Source organism: Rhea pennata, chromosome 6 (genome assembly GCF_028389875.1).
Source record: "Rhea pennata isolate bPtePen1 chromosome 6, bPtePen1.pri, whole genome shotgun sequence".
NCBI classification, from domain to species: Eukaryota; Metazoa; Chordata; class Aves; order Rheiformes; family Rheidae; genus Rhea; species Rhea pennata.
The window spans coordinates 18,470,204-18,496,174 of NC_084668.1; the positions used below are offsets into that span (position 1 = coordinate 18,470,204).

General features: G+C 37.1%; 1 protein-coding gene across 1 annotated transcript in view; it reads right to left on the minus strand.

Annotated features, from left to right (window-relative positions):
• Positions 1–2,618: 2,618 nt before the first annotated feature.
• Positions 2,619–25,971, minus strand: part of PLA2R1 (phospholipase A2 receptor 1) — a 45,049-nt gene continuing 21,696 nt past the window's right edge. Inside the window, exons 12-30 of the mRNA XM_062579120.1 lie at positions 24,548–24,750; positions 24,090–24,235; positions 23,461–23,545; positions 22,159–22,291; positions 21,642–21,677; positions 21,022–21,179; positions 18,272–18,336; positions 17,789–17,892; positions 16,341–16,483; positions 15,278–15,395; positions 14,265–14,395; positions 13,541–13,685; positions 10,454–10,692; positions 9,741–9,909; positions 8,172–8,312; positions 7,634–7,750; positions 7,025–7,201; positions 6,178–6,207; positions 2,619–6,001 (exon numbers count right to left, since the gene is read on the minus strand). Of these exons, the coding sequence (XP_062435104.1) occupies positions 5,784–6,001; positions 6,178–6,207; positions 7,025–7,201; positions 7,634–7,750; positions 8,172–8,312; positions 9,741–9,909; positions 10,454–10,692; positions 13,541–13,685; positions 14,265–14,395; positions 15,278–15,395; positions 16,341–16,483; positions 17,789–17,892; positions 18,272–18,336; positions 21,022–21,179; positions 21,642–21,677; positions 22,159–22,291; positions 23,461–23,545; positions 24,090–24,235; positions 24,548–24,750 (2,558 nt within the window). The 3' untranslated portion in view covers positions 2,619–5,783. The remainder of the gene's footprint in view (positions 6,002–6,177; positions 6,208–7,024; positions 7,202–7,633; positions 7,751–8,171; positions 8,313–9,740; positions 9,910–10,453; positions 10,693–13,540; positions 13,686–14,264; positions 14,396–15,277; positions 15,396–16,340; positions 16,484–17,788; positions 17,893–18,271; positions 18,337–21,021; positions 21,180–21,641; positions 21,678–22,158; positions 22,292–23,460; positions 23,546–24,089; positions 24,236–24,547; positions 24,751–25,971) is intronic.

Consider the following 25,971-nt stretch of genomic DNA (forward strand, 5'->3'; position numbering starts at 1 on the left):
GATTTACTGGTTATAAATTACCATGGTTTTGCTTGTAAGCACTCCAGCACACTGGGTCCAGTATACTTCCTTAAACAATTCCAGTTGCTTCATCACAGAAGGATCAGGAAAGGATAGAAAAGCTGCAGTGTAAGGAAATAAGATCATAAAAAGTAGGACTCCAAAGTGAGGCTTTGCCACACAGTGTTTGTCGATGCCTTTTTTTTATGGTTAAGCTTCTAAGATCAGAATCCAGATCACAGTCAATTTCTGCGTAAAGGTAAAGGATATAGAAAGGGATCAGCAAATCCTAAGGTCTGAGCTCTTTACGGAATTAATTGAGGAAAAGAAAAAAAAATCTGCTTTCAGCAGTGTAGTAAGTATTTATGCAATGGATTTTAAAAAATCTAATGTTTTTTTCTCTGTGTCTTCATTTTCCTTTTTCCATGTAACAGATTTATTAAGTAAATGCCTGCACTGAAACAGTCAAGAAATAAAGCATTAAAACAAAATGCATTAACAATAAAGGGAGCTGGCTGGAATATGTGCAGTGAATTACCCTTCCATCAAAATATGAGTTGATCAGAACCAAAACAAATCACAATGACACGTGTACTTACTTATTTAATGCTCAGGAACCCAGGTGGATTTTCCCATCACTCAAACAGAACAAAAATTACTCATCGACTAGAAGACTTGAATTATCCCCTTCTAACTGAGTATTTTAATGCATTCTGTGTTTTAGAGCCATTTACATGCCATTATAATATAGAACGAAAATGACTTCTGAGACTCAAAAAGTTATCATGAAACAGCCTTGTAATGTTGTGGTCGTCTTTAAGAAGCAACACTGATATTTGCAGAGCCCTGCATCTTGGGAGTTTTGCTACTCATTTAATTCAGCCTCAGAGCCATCAGCAGCACATCCCTGTGATTCTCTCTTTGCAGACACTTAATATTGTCAGCTGTGTGCCACTACCATCTACTGGCCACACTGAGACTGACTGCGTTTCCAAGCACAGAGCTCAGTGTTGATTCACACCATTTTAAAATAGCGTAATGCCGGTGAATTTTCTCCTGACAGTTATTACACATAGAGGCTGCATTAGGTTTAAGAGATCAGGCCAGGCCCGATATTGCTCTGATTGCCAAAGGAAATGACATTCCAGCTCCGGAAGAGGCCCCTCTCTTCCTGGAGCTGAGGATTTAGAAACCGGTTGCTGAACATGTACAGCTTTTAACCGAAAATTTCTCACTATATATATGCAGCCTGGAGGAAGGGTATGCCATGGATTTCATTTCAGTGGGTTTACTCTTACTGGAAAGTGAGGATGCTTGTTACCACACTAAGGGAGGGGCAACAAGATGGAAGGAAAAAATAGGGGGCTAAATTAAGTGCCATTTGTGCCCTGGTGCCCTGGGAACAGGGAACAGGAGAGCCAGGATACTCTCCAGAAAGCCTCACCCAGTGTGCAAAATCCTTCTCCTTCCTTATGCTCCTGCAAACTATGTTGCACAGGTTTAAAAGCAGCCCCACAGCCACCATATATTTGTAGCCGGTAAATGTGAGCGTGCCGGAGGTAGAGGAAGAGGAAAAGGGAGGAGGATCCCTGAGCAAAGGAGGACAGTGCGGCACCCAGCAGAGGCCCCGATGGAGCTTAGGTGCCCGCTCACAGCTCTGAGCCACAACCCTTCCCTCTGCGCTGTCCTGCTTGCACGTTCCCCTCGCGCGCCCCGTCAAGCCGGGACGCGAACGCTGAGTCGGGCATCCCTCTCCCTCAGAGGTGCAGCACAGCTCTAATGGGGCCAACAGATGTGTTCTCCCCTGCAACAGAGTCTGCAAATATAAGAACATGCTTTTTTTTTTTTTTTTTTTTTTTCACAAATCATAATTTGTGGGAGACCAAGTCTTGCCATACACTGACCTGAATTTATCTATCTCTAGCAGATAAATAGAGGTAGATCTATCTACCTCTTCCTCCCCAAAGCAAGCAAGGGGTATGAAAATATCTAATACTTCCTTCTCGCTTAGTGATTCAAAGGCACCAGCATGGCCCGGGAAAACGCAACATTCATCTGCTTGCTCTTGCTCTGGTGAACCCAGTTCTTGGACGCAGCAAACACTTCGCTGCAGCAATGGAAGCTTCCACACTGCCATCAGCATTTTTCCACCTTACTCGCAGCAGCAGTGAACGGGGCCCCAGGCAACACAGCCTCTACAGCCCGGCAGGGAAATTCCTGAAGCCCCTAACTCACGTAACGCTGCCTCTCTCCTAAGGCTGCAGGGAACAGGCAATAGCCTGGGAGAGCCCTCATGCATCACCGACCCGCTCCTACGTGTTGTCTTTGCTCCCCGCCCTGGGTTCCCTCCTCCTCCCGGCACCGCTCGCACCAGTCCCAGGGCACGCGTCCCCTCATCCGCACCCAGGGATCGCCAGCCCCATGGCACTGGGAATGGGCTGCGGCTCCGCACCTGCCTGCACCCGCTGGCCGTGTGGTCAGAGCGGAGGCCGGGGCAGCAGGGTAAAGCTCGGAGCAGCCAGCCCCGCTGCAAAGCCCGGGAACTGCTGTCACGAGGGAGGCACCAAAGCCTGGCAGCTAACGACAGCTGGGCAAAGACTCAGAAAAACTGCAGCACCAAAAGTTACTAGCCACACTTTAATTTTCCAGTTGAAATAATACAGTGAACCTCACTGCCACTATCATCAAGGTCGGTATGAAAATACATTCACCAAATTCTCAGATTAGGAATAGGACAGGAGACCTGTGAGCGAGGGAAATTGAAAGGAATGGTAATAAAAATTCAGAACAAGGAATAGAAAATAATCAATGATTACATTCTTGTAATATCTGCAATTATAAAAGTTAAGTGATGAAAGATTTTAAAATATTCCCTCCCAACTATTGCAAAGTCTGATGAAAATACTGCTTCAACTATTTTCCCGTAACATAATATCATTTACATCAGAGTTAATGTTAGCCAATAATCACTATTTCAAGGGTAGGATTACTTTTTATATAAATGCCCTTCAAATATATTAAAATGATTGTAATATAGCTCAAAGGAAATTGATAAAATGTCTATGTGATGTTTTGTGAAAAAATACACACCTTCATTTACAAAATGAAAATCTGACAAAGTATGCATAACTCAGTAACAGCACCATAGCCTGACAAACACATGTCCTCAGAGTTTACTCTCTTAAACAGAAAACATCCTGCAACTCACTCTACTTACTGAAAAAGGCAGCATTCACACTTGTCAGTGATGATTTGATGAAAGGAAATACGTTGGTTTAAGCTCCTCCAACTGTTGTTTAAGTAGGGGGAATCTTCATGAGGAAAGGAGAGAGGATGACAAGCTATCACAGTTCATGTATATAAACAGCAGATGATCTGAAAATCATGATGATGATAAAAAGCTACAATCCACAAAGTCTAACAGAGGACTTTGCATATAGCCCCAGATAAAGCTAGAGGCTTAAGACCAAACTTTGAAAACATTACTGGAGATGAATGTATGGGGGGGGTGTCAAACCACTACAGAAAATATATACAGAAAAGCTATGTATATTTTATATGATGGAAGACATCAGATTAAGAACTTATAATAGCTACATCCATGAAAGTTATTGAAAACAGCAAGTTCAAAATTATACTGGGATCAAAATTCTCCATTTTTGACAACATTTTAACTTCTGTAAACCAGCACAGAAATACACTAAGTACTCTTAAAAATAATAATAATAGAATTTAATCTTATGCATAATTATGACATGAAAAGGCAATTTTTCCAATGTTTCTAAAATTAGCCAATCTACACAGTCATGTGAAATGTAACCAAAAGCAAGTCATACATTCCTGTGTATAAATACTATACAAGAAATTTCAGTTGGCCTTGCCTGCTAGCTTAATTGTCACAAATGCACCTTCATTTTCACACTCTTGCAAAGTTGTAAGAATGAGCAATCTTAAAACAAACAAATAGAAAGCCCTGCAATAAACACAGCCCTACACAGCAGCTTTTAGAGATGCCTGAAGGGATAATTATTCCCTTCTGAGGTAAGTATTCATTAATGACACTTTGTTTTTCTGTGCTGCAATAAAAAACTCAGAATCCCAAAGAACTTTTCAGATGTTTTCAAGAACGTGGCTGGAGGACTGCTTAGAGAGGTGGGAGTCCCACACAGAGAATAAGTGTTTCTGTCCTAGACCACTGTCATTGAGGTAATGCAGAGATCTGAACCAGGATCTTTCACAACCATCAGCCTAAAGAACAATTTTTCAGTGAAATTTCACAGAAAAAATATTCTAGTATCTTTCTCAGATGAAAGACTCCTCCACTAGCACCTTAGTACGACCATGGAAAGCGAAGAATTTCCATTTGGTCTTCTGTTAAACTCAATTATTGCACTCTGACTAGAGAGATAACCACCCTTTGGGACTGCGAATGCAGCTCTCCCACCTATCTTCCTTAACTTTTGAAAGCAGGGGCTCAAGTGTACCTTAATGTACATGTACATTAATACTGCCTGCAGAAATATTGTAGGTGGACAATAAAGCAATTTATTGCCACAACTTCAGCAACATTTAAAATAATACTTTTCTTCAACTAGATATAGACTAAAACTGAGATTAGAAGTAGTTGATGGGATTTAATTTCTGAAAACAAACCAGGCAAGAGATCTCATAGTTGAATCTTTAACAGGACACTGGAAGCATCTCCAGTGAATATACTAACTTTGGAATGACAAAGTCCATGTGCCATTATACCTCTTGACTAATTTATTTTATAACACCATGTAGGGATAATGAACCAAATTAGGTAAACTCTGGAACTCCCAAATCAGAAGTGACTTCATCTCTCTACAAGCTTGGAAAACCACCTGGCAATATTCCACTGTCTGAAAAATAACTTTGTTCTTCTTACAGAAGGAGTAGGTGTTAAGAAAAAACTATCCCATAATCCCTGGGAGATGTTTCAGGGTTCCTAAATTCATGGCCAAATTTTAAATGCTGGCTCACAAACAAATTCTGTGATGTGTAAAAACAAAACACCAGAGCCCAAACATTCCCAAAGGAAAAAGTTAGAAGAAAATGCCAGCTGCCCTGAGGCCTTGGACACGATTGCCTCATGTTAGCAGTTCCAGGCTGTACGGCAATGGAGCAGCCAAAGCTCCTGGCTTTTCCCTGCGAAACCAATCTCTCCATGACTCCCCAGTGCATCCTCACTTAATTCTGCCACAGAGCACAAGGGTCCAGGCTGGTTTCCACAAGCCTAAGCCTGAACTACTGCCACTAGTGCAAGATGACCCATCCACCTCTGGCAGGACAGGATCGAGTCCAGCATGCTCAACATCTGCAGAACAAGAATTAGGCAACCTCCTGTTTTTTTCCATCACAGCAGACACTGGTAGTCCCTGTGGAGGTTTCCCAGGAAGCACACGCTCCCTAGGACACTGGAGAGCGCAGTGCAGACTGGCGACCACTGAGGACACTTGGAATGGTGCTAGTTTGAGGCTTCTGGTTCTCCGCTCCTCTCTGCCCACTGTGCACCTTGAAAAGTTTCAGAAATGTGGCTGCACAGAGTTCACTAGGAGGGAAAGAGCAGGTGGCTGTTACTTCTCCCCACTCACCACTGTTTGGCAGCATTTAACCATTTTCATTGTCTTCCTTTGTCAGCTTGCCTGCGACCCAAAACCCTGAGAGGATGAGCTGCTCCTAGATTGTGTCTGGCTCAAAAAATGTACTGTAGAGTTCGGTGTTTAATATGGAAGAGGTGATTGCCTGGTACTTCTGAACAATTAATTGTTCTCGTTTCTCTCAAAATCAGAAATGAGAATGCTTTCTTCCAAAGCAGGAACGTCAGCATTAATCTGTGGAAAATAGGCATTTCTGACCCACAGTATCCTACTGAAGAGCCTATTATTCTGTTTATAAAGGCACCACAAAAAAGTGGAAATGGCAGCCAGCATCACCAATGTTACTATAACAGCTACAGCTGCAAGCCCACGGTGTGAAGCTGAAAGATAAAGACAGAAATTTTTATTAAACAATATAGAAAAAATCTTATTACTCTTTATATATACCCTATTTTAAATTACAAGTTTAGCAATGAAAAGTTATCTCACAAAGTATTAACTCAAAATGAGTTATTACTCATTATAAAAAATTAAGAAAGTACCAGAGGGAACTTACATTTTTCAGAGGAAACTGCTGCATCAATATCTGAAATGGAATCCAGAATTGTCATAAAATTATGCATGGAATTAAGAGAACTTAAGATGTATATATTCTTTGTAAAATTGATACTCAGAAGATAATCTACATAAAAAACACACAAGAGCAGCCTATTCTTTGTTTAATCTTTCTCAAATCAATAGGATTACAACAGGCCAAGTTAAAAATGACTTACTCTGTCATCCAAAATTCCTTAAATTTAGTGGAACATATTAACTTACATTTTTGCAAGGATGGACAGCAGTATTTATGCACTTTTAAAAAGTGTAAGTGCATGAGCAGAACTGCGCAGAGGCAGATTACGTCTAACTATAAAGTCCAACAGTGACTTTGGCATTTTGGGTGGGCTCTCAAAATACTCCCAACTCTTTCACAGGCACATATTCCTAGTGGCCAGGTCTATGCAACTCCCCAGGTCTGCGCCTGAATGTACTGCGGGGTCTACTGAGGCTGCTCTGACTTTCTCTAGTGGCTCACAGATGCAAGAGAAAAGTCTATGGTGGTCTTCTATAATGAAAAGGTTGCCAGATTCCTCAAAATAAGATTACCCTGGCTGGTCTGTGGATCCAGCAGTTCTCAGCAGTGCTGGGGAGGTTTATGCAACATCATAAACTGCCCACAATCTTCAGGCAAAATCAGTGATGAACTGTAGCCTTTGGAATTGGTTTGTTTTTAAAGGTATTTTTTCTAACACAAAGGGACAGAATTATTCAAATGAAAGCTAGGAGAAAGTAAGAGAACAACAGCAAATACGTGAAACATTGATTAAAAAGAAAAAAATGCCTTCTTTTCTGGAAACACATACCTGCATCCATTTTACATACAAATCCCTTTTTCTCTCTGCATGGAGATAATTGCCATACTCCATCCATGGTCCTCAGGCTGATACAGAAATTCCCTTTGAGATGGTCAAACTCAGGCTCCCTGATGCCCCAGTTGGAGTAATTTAAAGGAGAACCATCAAACCAGGATACTGTTTCATCTAAAGGGAGAAGTGATAAATCATAAAATACCATACTGTTTTAGTAAGTATCTGTTTCAGCTGGCCCTACCGTAGCAAAGAAAATATTTTATTAAAGGAATGCCAGGATTTTGTCTGCTTGGCCACTAATTTCCATCTTCTTCAAGGACTTAAAAACATATTACAGAGCTGACACAGAAAGCAGCTTGTACTGCTTCTTGAAGAAAAAATAAAGGTATTCACATACATGCACATACTGTGCATTCAGCTTACTAAAAAAATGTAATAATTAGAGAAAGCTTGGCTATTTTTACTATATTGTAAAGGTAATAAGCAGTGGAAAGAAACCCCAAAAGATAACAGTGCTTTGGAACATGGTTACCAGCATTAAAATAAAAACAAAATAAAACAAAACAGATTCTTATATTCCGTTCTCTTCTACCCAAAACTTACTGTCTGTAACAAGCAGAATGTTCAGCCAAACCATTTGCACAGAATAACCAAAACTATGCAATTCTTCCAGAATAAAGGCATTTTCATCTTCATCTTGAATAGTTAAAAGATTAGATCCTACAAGTTAAATACAGAATACATTTTCAATTAATCTATGTCAAAAAATATAACATTAGATTTCAAAAATCTAATGTTAAGAACCTTAATTCAAAAGCTTAACAATTCTACTTATGCTTTCTAACATTTTAAATTTGCAATTAATGTGAATATGTTCATATAAAACTTTTCTCACATGACTTTAAAACAAGTTTGAAGGAAAAAAAATGTGTTTTATGTGTTATTCCAGAAATGAATATTTTCACATAGACAGGAACTACGTTGTACTAGTCTCCAATTTCTTACTTGGCTTATTAGTTCTACCACCATTACCTTGAACTGGAGAAAAAAACAAGCCACAAATTCTGTCATTTTAAAAAAATAACATTTTTCTAGCTAACAAGAAAAGATGACATTTTATACCTAGAAAATAAATACTTACCTTGATTCTTGCAAACTTCATATGCTGTATCAAAACTTGTGCCCTGCAGAACTGTGGAAAAGCTGTAGCAATTGTTTTTGAATTTGATCCAAGGAACAGTTTTTTCTGAACATAAGCCTTTATAGTCAGTGAGTTTCTTTTCTGTGACAGAAATCACAGCACAGCTTTATTGGCATAACAAGATACACATTAATATAACATTCCACACATTGTTTTGGGATAATGTTAATAAGCATGTTACTGCATTACGTCTTTATATCCTCTTTTGAAAGTCAGTACCTAGGGGTTGTGTATATTGTATTTAGAACAGCAAAACCTGCATTGCTGACCAAAAAGCTTGCAGGGTTTTAGCAGTACTATCAGGACAATCTAACAAATACTGATATGCACAGAGAGTTATAATAGGGTAGGGCATATCAGAATATTTCTGAAAGGCCCAATATCTCCGGGGGTTGAGGATTTCCAAGGTGTGTGGAGCTTCTCTCCACTAAGCCACAAAGATGAGTTAATGATGAGCACCGCAGCACACTGCAGTTTCCCACTGGGTAGAGTAAGACTGAGCCTCTCCAGCCTGCACAGCACTGCAGTGAGGAGTCCCTGTAATGCAGGTCAACTTGCTACAAGCTCGCCTTGCAATACTCATCTTCACTTTTTGGTAGTGTTGTATTTTCCAAGTACATTACCTATGGTCTTAAAGATATCCTCCTCTGTTAGAAAACATTGTCTTCAAATATTAGATAAGCCTTAAGCAACACATGATTACATTATTAGACAAACAAATTAGAAAATTAGTCAGCTGCTATTACAAAATCCATGTTACAGAGTAATTTTTTATCTTGAAGCATTCCAATCAGCTTTCTTCTCAACAGATTTGAAAACTATAATAAGCTACATCCTGAGTGGCTGGTAATCAATACTACCAACCAGGAACTATTTTCAGAACTTGATGCTGCTAAAGATGCTGTGCAATCCTGGATTGAATGAAATTTCAGAATTGAATCTGGCATCAAATGAAGTCCTGGTAATTGACAGAGGACTGCAGGAAAGAAGAAGTATTTTAGGATGCAGAAAAATATTCTCTCCTTTACAAAAAAGGCTGCAAAAAAATTTTTTTTATGTGCAAGCAGTGAACACTGGACTCTAATTTTTCACTTTGCTCTAAATGCTCACCTTCTCCCACCTCCGCAGTTAACTGCAGCAAATATAATACAGTTCCCTTGGAGCTAGGTTATTAACAGTTAATATTTTTCACATATAATACAGTTTTCATTGAATAATCAGAATAGTAAATTTCCTGTGTTTTTTTCCTGTTATGAAAATTCTCTGTCCATTTTCTTACAGACTGGACCCGATTTCCAGTATTTTATGGGGGAAAAAAAACGTTTCACAAATAGGGGATATAGTAAGGAAATGCCAATCATATTTTTCAAGGAAAATATTTTTCTTTTTTGATTAAAACTATCATTGTTGCTTAGCCTCAGATCAATTCATTTCGTTTCATATACTTCCACTTCAACAGACGCATTTGGAGCTGCAAAAAAATTAATATAAAACTTAACTCTGACTTACTAGGTGGCACATGGCAAACTGCTCCTTGCAGAACTCGCTCACAGTTAGCACTTTTCCAGTGCCCCAAAGAATCAATATAAACACAGCTGCCAAACGCCTGGGACTCATCATCTTCCCAGAAGGTAAACAAAGACTTAGTCCCATCCGACCATTCAAAGTTAAGCCCATTCTGCCAAAACAAATTTAAGATTATTTCTTTGATATATTCAGCCTTATATAAGCAATGCCTCTTCTTCTGATGTTGTCCTCACCAGATGGAGCACAACTTCTTTTATCTCTTCTAAAGCTGGGCAACAAAAAGTAAAAGATATAGCCAGCTCTTCAAGGATCTTCACAACTTATTTCTGGGAGACCACAAACTACATCTAAACTGTTATTTTAAGGAATAGACTATTCAGTTCACAGAGCCACAAAAATGAAAACAAGTAATTTTAATGAGAAGCTATAGATTTTTTTGTGTATTTTTTAAAAATGTTTTCTATGCCTTTTAGTTTTCAGTTCTCATTGTATTACATATTTCCAAGACCAAACTGTCTCTCATAAAACTTATATATCATGTTGCAAGAAAAAACAGTTAGGCCTCAAGGGTTTGGGGGTTTCATTTCTGGAACCCAGCTGTTAGAGACTTCAAATGAATGATATGGCTCATTAGCGTGTTACTGAAAAAAGTCATTTAGAGAGTCGTATTCACAGATACAGAATCCATTACGTACATCTGAGGTAAAGAGCCCGATCCAGTGGTTGTACCCCAGTCGATTCACAATGACCATAAGGAAAGCCTGGTGATACTGGTCTGTGATGCTGACCAACTCAGCTCCATTTGCCATGCAGGTTTTTAAAGCTGCATACCACGTAAAATTCCCACGTAGCAGTTTATAAGTTTTGTTTCCATATTCTAAAGTATCTGGCATAGGGTACATTTCAGATGCATTTACGATATGTCTAGATGTGTCTGTGATAAATAGAGAGAAAGGAATTTTTTTTAAACAGACAACAAAGCAGAACAGTTCCCAAAGCATCAGTATTGTCCTTAAAAATGAATGTAAAAATTGCAAACTCTTTAGTTTCTGTGAGGAACTGTGAAAAAAAAAGAGAGAGAGAGAGAGAGAGAAAAGACTAGTAGAACAGTATCTGAAATTCCGTCACAGTACAGAACTGGTCATAGGAGTGAATGAGTTTAATGTATACCAAAAAAGAAAACCTGGATGGAATTAGTTCCACTTACTTGATCTTTAAAGGCCAGTAAGAAATCACGTGGGATCTGGGCGTAACCCAAATGTCTAATAGCAGTGTGCTTCAGAGTGCTCGTAACCCCGATACCTTGCATTTAATCTAGATCAGTCCTTTTTTAAAGGGTTATTTTAAATCCTTTTCAAGATCAGCTTACAGCATGACAAAGCCTCACAAATAATCGTGCTGGCACAACTGAGGGGATGACGATACCAGCTCATAGTAGAAGTAAGTGGCTGGGAACATTTTTAGCTCATCTTTGATATCTGTGAACCAATGCTGGGAAGAAGATCATCGCACTGCCACTTACAGAAATGCCCTGTGCATAGAGAATTCAATCTCTTTATTATAAAAAAAAACAAAATTGTAAAAAACAAAACAAAACAAAAAACAGAAGAAAAAGCAAACTTTTTAGATTTAAGAAACAGAGAGAGGGAAAGAGTCTCTTCCATGAGACTCATGGAGATAGAGAACATCTCTCCCCCACCTCAGTCTGTGATGCTGCTAGGCTCCCATTTTTATAGGAGATAGGAGGAAAATGGCATTGCTAATGTGCACGAAGTTTGACTGTATACTTTCAAAGACTTTTAAAATAGGCAGTGCCTTACTTTTAATCCCCTTTGTCAGTCTAGATTAATTATTTCTGTCTGTAAAAGTTCACTGTGATTACAAAAAGAAGCAGTTGCTTTGCTAACTCAGTTCCATTTATGGCTAAGATGAGATGAGTGTTAACAAGCACCTTATCATATTAAATAATTTCTTTTTTGTAATTCACAGCTCATTTACAATTTAGAAAATGCTAAGCAAGAAAAGGTTCTGTCCCTAAGCTAGCAGAGGTATTACACACATGTCACCCCCTAAAGAAAACCCTAGAAGGAGTATACACAGTGAAATGTTCACACAGTCCAGACCCAAGCATCACTAACACATTAGAGCACAAGTTAGATCTCCTGCTGGCTTCATTTTAATCTCCTACAGAAAGTAATTTGACAAAAGAGAGGCAGGGTGTGGACAGAATGGCAGAAGCAAAGCCCTGTCTCATCTTTTCCAGAAGTCTGGACATTTGAGCCAATTTAGCAGTTTGCTACTGCCAGCAAGAGGTTGCCTCACTCCTCCCTTGCTTCTCTTCTTCCAGCTGCATATTGCTACACATCGCTCCAGCGCTCGCCTGCCCCTGCACTCAGCCAATGCATTCTGCAAACACAGTGAAAAATGAAATCAGACTGAAAAAAAGAAAAAAAAAGAAAGAAAAAAGACGTCTTCCCTGTCAAGAGTCCTGGACACTCAGCCCTGGTGGTTTTGTTGCACTGAAACTCTGCACCACACGCAGCACCATTTGCAGCAGGTGGAGGCCCCTGCCGTCACTGCAACCCGGCAGCTCTTGTCCCTCCTGCGCTGCCTTGTAAAGCCTCTGCCATCCACGTGAAGCAGCAGCAAGAGGTCAAAATGTGAACGTTTCGGATGAAAGCAAAGCACAGCTGGGAAATGCATGTGTATACTAATCCTACACTATGTGTAGAATTACTCCAGCAATGCCCACAGCCATTCTCATAATAAATGTCAAATACATGCATGTGCGGTTTGTATGAGCCACATGTGAGCATTCCCAAAGCTTATTTGTTTATTCTATTTCTCCGCTCATGCTCTTGCCTCTTAAGCTAACAGCAGGAGTTGATCATCTCTTTAGACACAGAGCTTAACTAAGAGGTGATATATAAAGCTGAGCAGTATAAAATAGCCACATTAAGTACAGTGTCCAAGGACACATCCTTACAGGCTCAAATTACAGTCCTCCCCTCGTTTAAGGGTTAATAATTTGCTGTTGTGCTATTTTGGTAACATGCCATGGCAGTTTCATGCTGGCACAACTGCAGCACCTCTTGGGATGGAGTTAGAAAACTTCCAACACACTCTTGGAAAAGTCAGCATCTCGCACCAAAGAGGCACCTTTGGAACTGATTTTGAGGAAAAATAAAAAACAAATCAGCACAAAACAGTGTGTGTTCCCTGCAAAACCTTTGTGTTTCTGGCAAATGAATATTATGTTAACAGAATTAGAAAAGCGCGAAAAGAAAGGCCAAACTGCATTTGATTAACCAATCAGTCTAGACTGTTCACAGAAACACTTCTTTTAGAGTCTAATCTGACCTAATTTTGCAAGACTCACAAAAACCAAACCAGGAGATTTTCATTTAAGTTACCCACAGGTTTGTCTTCTGTAATTTTATGCTGTTACTCTGCTTGCCATGATATACAACATGAAATTTCACCTCCCTTCTTGAATCTAAGATATGCAACAGAAAGCTCAAAGTTAGGAACAAAATTTCCCACCAAAATAATTTTTATAAATTATTAAATTATTTTATAAATTACTTCTGCATCACAGGTAATGATCTATTAAATATTGTAGAGATAGTCTGTCTAACTATCAAAGTAAAACTACCTTAGAAACCTTTTATGTTCCTGAGTTTACTGACGTTTAAACAATCCTAGATGTAAAGAAAATACATAAAATGAATTAAACATTGTAAGAAAGGAGAACAAAAGCAAAACAAACAACAAATCCTTACCCTGAGTCTTCTGGCAGATAAAACCATAATTTTTCTGACAGTTTTCTAAGTACCATTTTCCCGTAAAATAAAAATTAGGGTTATTTGATACCAGTGTACATAGTGGAACTTGTTCTTGAGTGTTGGCACTGTTATAACGCTGTCTCTGTAATCAACACAGAATGTAATAATAATTTTAAAAGATACTGTCTAAAACCAGTGCATAACTGATTAAGAATAGAAATGATTATTACCGTCAATTTAGAAGAATAATTAGCTGAAAATCACTGAACAGTTACAAACATTTAGGTAGAAAAATGAACATTCCCATAAGTGCAATTTGAAATAACAACCTCATAATAAAAAAGTCACAAAATTTCACTGAACAAACTACTAACTTGATGTAAAACAACACAATAAATTATGAAATTCATAATCTTATTCCTCGGTCCTGCTCAAAAGCTAGTTTAAGATATGGACCATATAATTTAAACTCTGGCACTTATAAGCAATTGCAAGAGAACATGACTAGAACCACAGACTGAATAAATAAATGTCTAAATAGTGCCTTCTTTTGCAACTGCTAGTTATGCTCATAAATCTGCACCCAAAGCTGCTTGAAGTTGCAAAAACTGAGAGAAGACTTAATTGCTGCAACCAGTTAGCCCTTATCTTTGTGGCAATCATGATTATTACAGATAAAACAACAACTTCTCACTGACCATAAAACTCTGGCAATACTTACATGTACCACTTCAACTGGAGACCAGTTGGAGTATGCTGGAGAATTTTCATTCAGCCATTTTTCATAATCATCACTCTGCAAAGCTATCCAAACACTAGTCTTCTGTCCAAATAGATTCATTGTTATGAAAGCTGGAAAATGAAATCAGGGTAAAATATCAAATATAATTTACTGCTAACCACTTAGGAACAGCTGAAGACTCTCCTAACATACTAGAGCACTGAAAAATGTAATCTGTGACCACTGACAATATATATTTAATAGAAAATAAGAATGCAAGCTACAGAGCATTTCTGTCTAATTATAAAATGAGTTAAATTGATGAACTTCAGCTGGCTGAGGATCTAGTACATTAACTCATAAGTCCTCCAGAAATTTTCACAGTAGTTTGAACAACATAACCATATAGTTCAGGATACCGTCTCTTTGAAAAAGCCCTTCTAAATTTTAGTTGAAAATAAAACTTCTCAAATAAAGATAGAAGATTATATTCCCTCCATCCTCAAAGTTTTACAAATATATCAAATTAAACTACAGATTTTTATGAATAGGGATCACAAAGATATCTGAATGTGCTCACATTCATTTTTTTAACAGTTCCAGCCCAGATCCTATGTGCTATACTATAGCTCAGATTTTAAGTACTACTAAAGGACAAAAATAGGGCTAATTTTACAATAGTATGATATTGCATTCATAATACAGGAATTTTACAAGGCAAATTGTTAAACAGATGTTCCTTTTGGAATTTTTAATTCACTTGTCACTTCTTTTGGTACAAAGCACAGTACAAATTACAATTAATCCCCAGAAGATACCTACAGTCCAGTCCATATCTGATTCTTTACATTCCAGCAAACTGAGAAACACTTACTAACTTGTTTAAAGCAGTGGAACTACAAACAGGGTCTGAGACTTCTTTGTTCATAACTCTGTACCTAAGATTAAACTCCACTACAGCATCATAATGAAGATGAAATCATATGAAATCAGAAGAATTTTCAAAACACTACCTTGCTCCATTTCATCTTCAAGAGAAGCGAGTGACCCATCATATCGACTGCAGAATGCTTGTGCAGAGTACCAGTTTCTCAGGTGGTCAGGATCCTTTGGAATTTGTATCAAAAAGCACTGTTTCAAAAAATAACAGGTTTATTTTTCCTCCAGTGTAAAAGCTATTTACCAACTACTAAGACTACTGGGTCCACATCAACCAATCAGGACATGCTTTTTCAGCATCTAGTGCTTCCTGCCCAGGTTGCCAAGAAGAACAAGTCTTGAATATCATCAGGTGGACCAGAAAAGACCTGAATTAGTGCCACTCAAACATTTCACATACTTTACTGAAAAGTAAATATTTCATTAATTTCTGTTCTGCACTGAATCTCTCCTAAATTCTTGGTATCAATTTTCAGCTTCTACCAACTAGGCTTGGATTCAAATCAGTTGTTTAAAGGTAAATACCATCTGCCTTAAAGCTGTCCTTGTAGCCATTGCAGTTTAGCATTGGAATAAATTTGGTCACCTCTCCATGCATGTTGCTATTAAGGAATGTATGCATTTAAGAGAAGACTGAAGAAATAATTGCCTTTCAACCTTCAATTGCAAACAGACCTCGGTTTATAATTACCTTTGATGAATCCTATTTGAAACTGCATCTTTAGGAGGATGACAATAGTTAGGGATCCATTTAGTATAAGGAGATGTCAGAGTTATTTTTTTCAGGCCATTAAGGCCTCTTAAAGTTGTCATAAATGGAAAAGAGAACATGGAACAGTCTTTGACAGCAAATGCACAAATACACTTGGATAGATTTGCATATATGAATACTCATTTCCTTGAACTAAAGTAAAATTTTTAACACTGTATTAAAGCAACTTATGTGTGCAAAGCTGCTAAATAACCATAAACCTTTGTATCATAAACCTTTGTATCACTGAGTTACTATTTATATATCTAAGGGCCTACTTTCAACAGAGAAGAAAATCTTCAAATACTGAACAATCTTTAAGAAGTCCAATTTCTGTCATAAATACAGAACGCATTTGGAATAATCAAAGAAAAAAATTGTTTTACTTTGAATCCAAAGTGTAACCAGCCTTTGGGACACAGTCCTTGTTGGTTCTGGTCTTTTGGAATCTCTTTCTCTATTTTCCAGGCAAATTTACGTTTACAAATACAGGGAAGAGAAACAGTACAATTTTCATCACCCCAAAGTCCTGTGGAAAAAAGATTGCCGTTCAACATTGACTTGAGAACTAGAAAGCACTTTTTCTTAGCCAGCTCAGACAGCATTAAGGCTATGCTTTACTGTCTGAGACAAGATTCTACATCAAATGCATTTGAACATTTCACATTGCAGTAGATTTGATGGCTGAAGAGGTGGTTATTTTTACCCACAGTTTGATTTTAAGTTTAACCAATTCCTTTACACCAATTCACATAACGTACACCTATATCATCATGTATTTAGAAAAGATATTAATATTATGCAAAAAAAGAAATAAATAGAAAAGATGCCTTCCATGTAAAATGTCTTGACTTCCTTCCACTGAAAATTGTTGGCAAGATCCAAATACTGACATAAAATGCTGACATGCTTGAAAAGAAAATAATTTTTTCAGTGGAAAATAGTGCTATCAAAAATTTATTGACCAGTTCCCATCTGTCAGCCAGCTGATGGGACGAGCCCTTCTAGCTGATGTTAACTACAGTATCTCAACTCAAGCATTTGAAAACCATGAATCAGAACCTCAAGATTATGTACGGAAAAAGAGTTTACATTTTTTCAGTTTTGTCTTTTGATACTGGGATTATAAAGTGCAACTGGATTAAATTTTTTCAGATCTTCTCACAAATACAAAGAAAATTCTTTTGACATGGAAGCTGAGATTTTTACATTATCATATGACTTACATATCTCAAGAAAACACAGACTGCGAGATAATAAAAATCACTGGAACCGGCAACATTAACTTATTTTGATTATTGTAGCAAAATACAGATTCTAGTGATGATGTAAAGGCTAGCATCATGAGATAACAAAACATGGTACCCCAAATCACTCAGCTAATTGGCTGTAGAATCAGAAATAAGTTAGAGACCTGAGCATTTAAAGTTGTGTGCTGACAGTTTATAACTGTAGGAAAAAATGTTGCTCAGTTTATCTGGCTCATTTGGATATGAGAAAACTGACTGTGAAAACTGGCAATGCATCAACATTTATGCTGTGCCACATCAAAGATTCTTAAGTAAAATGAAGATTCAGTATCATTGGAGTATTTATGTTTTGACATTAGACCACTAGAACCACTAACATGCTTTCAGGTCCTATACCCTTGCAGATTCATGATATTTTGCTATTCTTTTCTTATCCATAAAAGCAGTTATCTAAATGCTAAACACACAATAGAACTGTAACACTAAAGATTATACTTCTTGAAAGCAGTTAAAAAATGTAACCCCTCAGTCCCACAACAGAATCAATTTACAAGTCCTGCAGCAAAGGGAAATATATAATAAACCTGTCTGCGATGAAATGAAGCCACATCTTTTCTCTGGTTTAGGCAGGTAAGTTTCTCTCCCTTCATTCCAGTTCTGGTATGTTACTGGCGATTCATCTCTCCAGCTGCAGAGAAATGTTAAGAGTGTAATCACACATTTTCCTTTCTTTACCTAAAATACTATCTACATCAGAAACTGTTGCATGCAGATACAGAGTAGAAAGCTCCCTTTAATTAAATAAGCATTTTTTTTAAAAAAAAAAACACAGTAAGGTTGACCACTCACGACTTCGGCTTAAATCTTTTTTACTCCTATCAGAAGAAATACTGCAAACAGAAATAAATTAAGAGTAATATATTCTGAATAATTTTTATATGAGAATTTAAGCTGCCTCTTGAATATCACACTTAGTCATCAAATGGTTTTAGTCTATTAAAATGAAGGGTGGCTTGTAAACAAGACATGCCAATTACAACCCAGGAGCAGCTGAAGTACAGTCATACCGAAATTCATCACTGAAGTTTTCTGCATGCAATCCAATCCACCAGTGAACATCACTATTCGATAGCTATAAAAAAAAAATAGTTTGCCATGTATTTAGAAATGCAGTTGTCCTCTTATGCAGTCATTAACAAACCCACAAAATCAGATTCTGTCTGTATTCAGGTGAATAGTATCTCCTTTGGATCTCAGTGAGAATAATAGGTACTAATGTGATTACTCCTACTGACTTCATTACAGTTAATCACTAAGGAGAGCAGGATTTAGTCTCATGTTTACACTGCTGGTATATCTTCTGTGTGCAAGAATGTCAATTTTAGGAATTTACAGCCTATCCAGCCTGAAAATTACTGCAGTCTTAAACTGGAATTTTATTTTTCTTCAACTACTAAAACCCAGACAATTATTAAACTTACAAAATGCAAATATTTCCATTTACCACTAGAATACTTCTAGTTGTTAGTACCATTTTCTAATTTCCACAATTAATATGCATATTTAACTGACTTCTCATAGCTCATACAACAGATTAACAGATTTTCATACCGGTTTTAGTTCTCAAGAAAGGTTCTGGATTCCCACTCCCAAAAAGCAAAGTATTACATTTAAGCCACAGAAATGATATAATTCAAACAGCACAAACAGGCACTATTTAGCACGAACTTGACTGCTGCCTTAGAGTATGAGCGAGATTCATTTTTACGGTGAGTTAGCCACTCAGCAGTCACAGTTTTGGGATCTTTGGAAAACAGTTCACAAAGGAAAAAAAAAACTTTGACTATGCAGGACATCATAAAAGCCATGCTGCCTATGAGAAGCACTTATTTTTTCCAGAAAGAACTGAAGCACAGCCTGTGTTATTGTAGGCATATTGTGCTTGGAATTACAGTTGGAATCAGCTTACACAACAATATGAAATAAGGAAACTAGACAGTCCTAACAAAAAAGAGACTCTAAGGAATGCTGTCTGAATTGGTATCAACTGGCCCTCAGCTCAGTCTTCTAATCATAACATTCACTATGGATTACAGTTTTCAAAGAAATAGTGAAAATGTGATTTCAAATTCTGTGGTGAGGAATTCTGATGAAGTTTCTAATGGCTTATATGATCTCATCAGAAAAGCACACGTAAGTATATTCAGATTGCGTAGTATTATTTTAATGATTTTCATCCTTCTGCTTCCATGAAACAGAATTAGATTCAGCATTTCAATCACTTAAGAACACACTTGGATACTCTATGAAAGCTTAGCCAAAACCAGTAGGCTTTAAAATAGCAGGATCTTTCATATTTTGTGACAAAACTTCAGGAAAATTAACCCAGGTTCATGTCCCAGCGAAGTAAACTTAGCTTCCTCATGACAGAATGCTTATAAACTTCTGTAATACCCACTACTTATTTTAAATATAAAACTGTGTTTGAAAGATCTTTTATAATCAAATACAACTTTAAAGAAACACTCCGAGCAGTCATTTTAAGTGACAGATCATTTTAACTGAGAAAATACATCATTTTTTTAAGTAATACAGAGTATGACATACAAAGTAGAGTCTGCAACAGATGTGGTGAAGACATTATATCCACTTAGGGTGCTCTTTCATTATGTTATTTCAGCCACAAATTGTTGGTTTAAATCTGGTTCATCATGTTTCAATACAAGATTATTTCAGTAATAGTTAAAAACAGTTCATAATTCATTGGAAACTTTAAAAAAAATCTTATTACAAAAATTCCACTTCTATTTTCTATTTTAAGTTAAAAGCAGAGAAGACTATGCAATGCAAGGAAAACTAAATAATTATAGGTAAAGAGCTTTTTTGACTCAGTACTGGTTGTTCTTTTAAATTGGTTTTGTAACATGGTAACATGGTTTTGTTATTCTTTTACATTACAGCTGTGTAATTTTTGCCCTCAGTAAGGCAGAAAGATCATGGTTTTTCTTTCTTTCTTTCTTTCTTTTTTTTTCTTTTTTTTTCTATTTTCTGTATTTCTTTTTTCCTGAGAATATCTGAAAGAAAACAGATTGTTTTTTGAGAACTCATCTGCTTCCGCAGCTATTTCTCAGGTTGAAATCTGTTTGTTATATCATAGTGGTTAGTACAGAAATCCTGCTTTCCTACAGAAATGGGAATTTAGAGTCAGATTCTTTTTTCCATACAAATATGCTTAGTGTTAAGGGGTTTGATTCAGACTTGATCAGACAAAGGTGTGGAAATATGGGAATGATGCCGAAGCTGGCCTACACAAAGGCAAAATTAATCTATTTTGCAAAGCCATAAGCATCCAGCTCCAGGGTTCAGAGCTCTAGATTTGATTAAGATGTAAGGAAATCAGTAATTCTTCATTCTTTGTCAGCTCTGTCCAAGAGCAGCCTCTCAAATCATGACAGTGAAGATTAAAACTATAAGGACTGTTTGAAATATCTGGACATACTGTCCATCTGATGCTAATACACCACCTGAAACGCCCCCTGGGTACCATTACCCAAAGACCCACAGTAGAACTGTGTGGGGATACTGCTAACCTTACTGGCACTGCTTTCTCTATCTCCCCCAAATCAGGAGAAATCCTGACGGATGCAGAATCACCAGGTGAACAACTGAGGAGCCATGAAATTTAAAGAGGATGCAGCAGAGGGGCTATCTGTGTCCCCTTGGTCATGGATGGATGGGGCAAAAAAGAAACTGGTAAATATGTACACTGCATGCAAGACACGCATGCAAGACACCTCTGCAAGGTAGTTTTTGTTACCTTCTTAATTTTATTTTGAATAAAGGCTTGTTCCCCAGGAGAATTTATTGTTGCTATTCCACTGCGAAGCCAGCCACAGATAAACTCGAAGCTGGTCCAGTCTGCAGGATTTACATGGAAAAGATATTCTGCTCCTTGGTAGTATGACCATGGCAATTCTGGAAAACAAGCAAAAGAATCAGTGTTGTGTAGGTTTAAAACTTCATTTCACTTCTTATTCTTTGTGATGAATGTCATAGGACAAATACTCCAAACTAACAGAATCGTATTTGACATCGGATTATGAAATCACATGGATACTGAGTAAATTTCTGTTTTATACAGCATCTTGTGACACTTTGGCAATTATAATAAAAAGCAGTTTTAACGTGATGGAATGGATATCACACTCCTATGCTCATCATTTGCCACCTTCCTTTGCCTAACCTGAGTAGTATCTTCTGTTTCAGTATTCCCAAACAGAAGAGTGGCAGATTTAGATATTTAGCAACAAGTGCTTAGAAGTTAGCTAATGTAAAATTTTAATTTAAAACATTTCAGTTATTTTAACTAATAGCCTTAATCACATTTCCAAATTATAATGTTTCAAAATGTGAAAAAAGAAAACAATGTTCTCATACCAGATATGTACCAACTTGGATTCTTTGGTTTAACACCTGCAAAATAAATTAATAAATTTCTGATTAAAAATGAAAAAAGATATTTCTCTCAAATTGCTTTTACCACATAGTGAGAATTTAACAGCAATCATGAGGACCTTTGCTATTCTTATTTAATGACAAAAAAAAAAAAAGCAGTTAAACATGGAATAAAATAGTTGCCACAGCTCCTAAACAACATTTTTAGCAACATTTATGAATTTTCAGAACTTTTATTACCTCCAACTGCTAATCATTGATAATCATTGCTGGCCATTTTTAAACTACCTGCACACATCTTGCCTGTTGACTGGTCTTCAAACCCTAGAGGCTGCATGCAGCTTTGCTATGATTTTACACAGAAGACCAATGAGAAGAACTCCAGAGGTGGATTAAAAGCATAGCTTTTTAAATATATTTACTTGTCTCCTCTGATTTACAAATAATAGGTTTAACAAGCAGTCTACGTTAACCAAAAAGTATTGTTCAGTTCTTTCACCTTTTGGTATTTTGCATATCCATTCACGCTTTTCATTGCAGTGTGCTGAAAAGACTGTTCTATTTACTTTGAACGCAGCACAGTTTCTTGAATCATCTTCAGCATACTTGCTCTCCAGAAATGAAGATACAACCTGAAAACAGCATTTTCATTACCTTTCACCAACAATCTAAGATCAAGCATTTCAAAATCTCACTATAGAAAAAAAGGAATGATTCAGAGGTTTGTCTGTGGTACAGCACAAATAGCTTCCAGACTAATGAAGTACAGCACCACCTAATTATGGTGGTAAAATCCTAAAATGGGGCCCATAATCACGTCCTCCCAGTGTGCTAATCAACCTTCCCATCTTATATCAAAGTTCTTTTTCAGATAAGTAATTGAAGAGCTATGAAAGCTAACAATTTCTTGATATGATTTACAGCGGTCACCCAAAGCCTAGCAGCATTTCCTTTTGTTCAGCATGTTGCATGATTGAACTTTGCAATTACTTTCTGAAATCACTTAAACATTGATGGCAGAGCTGGCACTGTTCTGTTCAGGCTGAAAACCAATTAGAGTTTAAAAACTGACCCTTTTGTGTACTCCAAAATCCAATACTTGTTCAAAGAACTTTCAAGTTTGATATTCAGTGCACAAATTACAGAGACAGCCATTTTAATAAGGGAGTCTTAAAAACGTCTTGCAAACTCATCTGATGACAGCCTCAGCTTTCCTTCAGTTTGGCTGAATTGACCAACCTTTGTGGTCTCTCAGGGTTCTAATCACAGTTCTTAGTTGGTCAACATTTAATTCCCAGGTACTAATTGTTGGATAGCATATGGCACCAATATCTTTTGAGGATGTAAAATTAGAAGTGATATGAAAAAAGGAAAGATTTAACTTTTAATGTAGGCATGAATCTAGCAGTCACAGGACAATGTAGGCATATAAGCACAGCCCTAATGCTTTCCAAATGGTCATCTATATACATGTGTGGTAACTCTGCCTTTATATTCTAGCAGAGAAGAATTGCCTGTACCTGGTCCCAGGTTAAACACAACCTGCTTTGCATGAACGCCCACATCTGCAGAACTTTATACGCCTACTAAAATCCTTTTGTTGTTGCATAACCCTTTTGTACAGGCAGCTATTTTGAGAGTATACTATTAATCCTATCGTAAGAATTACTTTAAATGAAGTATGTAGAAATTAAATAATTTTCCTGGACACTGTTTGTCTTTTCACATGGTTTGTTTCTGTGAACTCATGCTCATATGTAATCTGAGAAGTTACTGAAATATGCAGTATACACGTATTTACAGGTGTTCCGTCAGACCACTGCCATGCTCCTTCAGAAAATGGGTTTCTTTTATTAAATCCAATCCAGAACTGCCTTTCTTCTGTCCTGTGATGAAAACAAAACAACAACAACAAAAAAAAAAACATTTCTGACATACTTTTTTCCTTCACTATTTCATAGCTTATTTTCTATTTCACAGCTTATTTTTTCATATAGTGTAAACAACCATATTAAATTCTTCCTGAATTCACTCTATTATACTGCAATGCACATGCAGTTATTAACATTCTGGGGTTCCCTGAAGCAAATTCTTTTTTTTCACTAAATGTTAAATTATAATTCTAAAGAGGAAAACATCTAAAAAAGTAATAAAATTGCATAACCTCCATTTTAGCCAGTGAATGTTAACTCATAGGAATGTCATCTTGACATTAACAGTTGCTCTACATCTGCTACAAAGAAGATCTTCAAAGTGAATCATATTTCAGTGCTGCTATTATGCTTCTTTTCACCAATTTCTAAGTTCATGTTAGTCAACAGGAGAGACTTCAGTCATATGCCACCAGTAAGGAGGATAGGAGGACTTAATGTGTCAGTTCTTTTCTACATACCAGTATGTTTAAAATAAATTATTGATATTAATAATTACCTATCAAAAATTGTATATAATAAATTGTTTAAAAACTCCTCTTCATAGATATGGGTAAAACTTGCAAGATGTGCTCCAAAATCTTGGCATAACGCTTCTGCTTCATCCCATGTTCTTCTCATCAGAACTTTCTCATTGTGAAATATCTGCAATAAAATAAACATCACTATAAAAATGGTTGATTTTGGAGAGCAGTGGTTTCAGATGCCCATAAAAATCAAATATTATTTGCTGGTTTCTACAGCAAATCCTCCATCTCCTACAATAAAGGCATATTATCCAAGATATAGCTCTGTTTCAGATCTCAGAGTCTTTCATTCACTTCGAAATGAAGTGAAGTAACAATTAAATTTTGTTTGCTGAATAAAAGCAATAATGTTTTATCAAAAATATTTTACAAACAGCATGTGAAAATCGATGTAGAAACAGAGAAACTCAAAGCAAGTTTGTCTCTTTACCTTGTAGCAGCTAAGCAAACCATTGTCTGACTCCCATCCAAAATAGCAGGAACTCAAATGTTTTTGAAAAGTAAGCTCAGGTTCTTCATAAGATGAGATTTTTTGCTTACACAGTGACATTGCTTTGAAGTTCTTACAACTTTTCACCTCCCAATAACCAACAGGGTTCCCTCCTCGCATAGCCACACATCCTCCAGAATGGCCTAAAACAAGGAAGTTGAGTACTGAGTATCAGTATAAAGTAGAATTTTGTGAATTTTGGTGAAGCGATTGTTCTGTTGGCATCAGGTCCTGGGTCTGACCTTGATGCACTTACATAAACAGCATACTCTCTGTTCAGTGACCAGTTTATAAGCCTGTTTAGGCTGACCTGAGCTTGTAAAATGAACCATGATATAAGATTCTTTTCACAAAATGCAGAAGATAAAATGCAAATTTTAAAAGTATGTTTAGAAAATGCAGTAGTAAAGTACCAAAAGTAGAAAGTCCAAAATTCAGAAGCAATTAGTGATCTGGAGTGCTTTAATTTTTGTATCATTACTGTGAGGTATTGCGAAAAGGCTTAAATTTCAAAGGATAAGCAACAAAAATGCCAGTTCTCCTCAAGTTATCTCAAAAGTCAAGAACTTGGCCACAATATCAATGGTCACATTTGAATAAATTTTCTAAGATTCTGCAAGTTAATGCATTATTTCATTTTTTTCAATTTTATTTTCTTAGAATGTTTTCCGTTAAATTGCCATAAACCAAGCAAAAGCAAGCAAGCAAGCAGAGTATCATAAAACTGTATTTGCTAAAGGGGATGAAAAAGAAAAAACCTCTGCACAGTGTTTTTATTGCTTGAAATCTATCTAATACAATCTATCCCCTTTTCTTTCACATAAAAGGCAAACTTATAATCTGTGTCTGATACTGAATAAAATTCAACACTTCTTTGGGACCTATTCCTGGTAATCTCATAAAGCTGTAATGGCCTACTTAAGGGCTGTAAAAAAGTATGAAAATCCTTTTAGAGACAAAAATAAATAAATAAATAAATAAAGTTCCTGCCTGATTCCATCTATTCCCAGAGAGCACTGCTGAAAAGGAGGCTGCCTTCAGCTCACAGGTTTTCACATTAATCTTTGCCCTCATGACAGCAGATGGAGAAAATGGGGCTAGAAAATAACCTACCCCTGTGCAGAGCCCTAAAACGTACCGGTTTGGCTGTGCCTGGGAGAACAGAGCGGTTAGCTTTCCCTGAGCACAGAGGAGCGGGAAGGAGCAAGACGAGGCCTCCACTCGCCCAAGAGCCAGCACCGGCGGGCAGGCGGTAACGGTGCCCGGGCACGAAGCTGGTAAGGAAACCCAGGGCTCTCCTACAGCTGCCAACTAATCTGACTAAAACCGCGGTAGGAAGTTATGCAGTCTATGGAAAATGTACA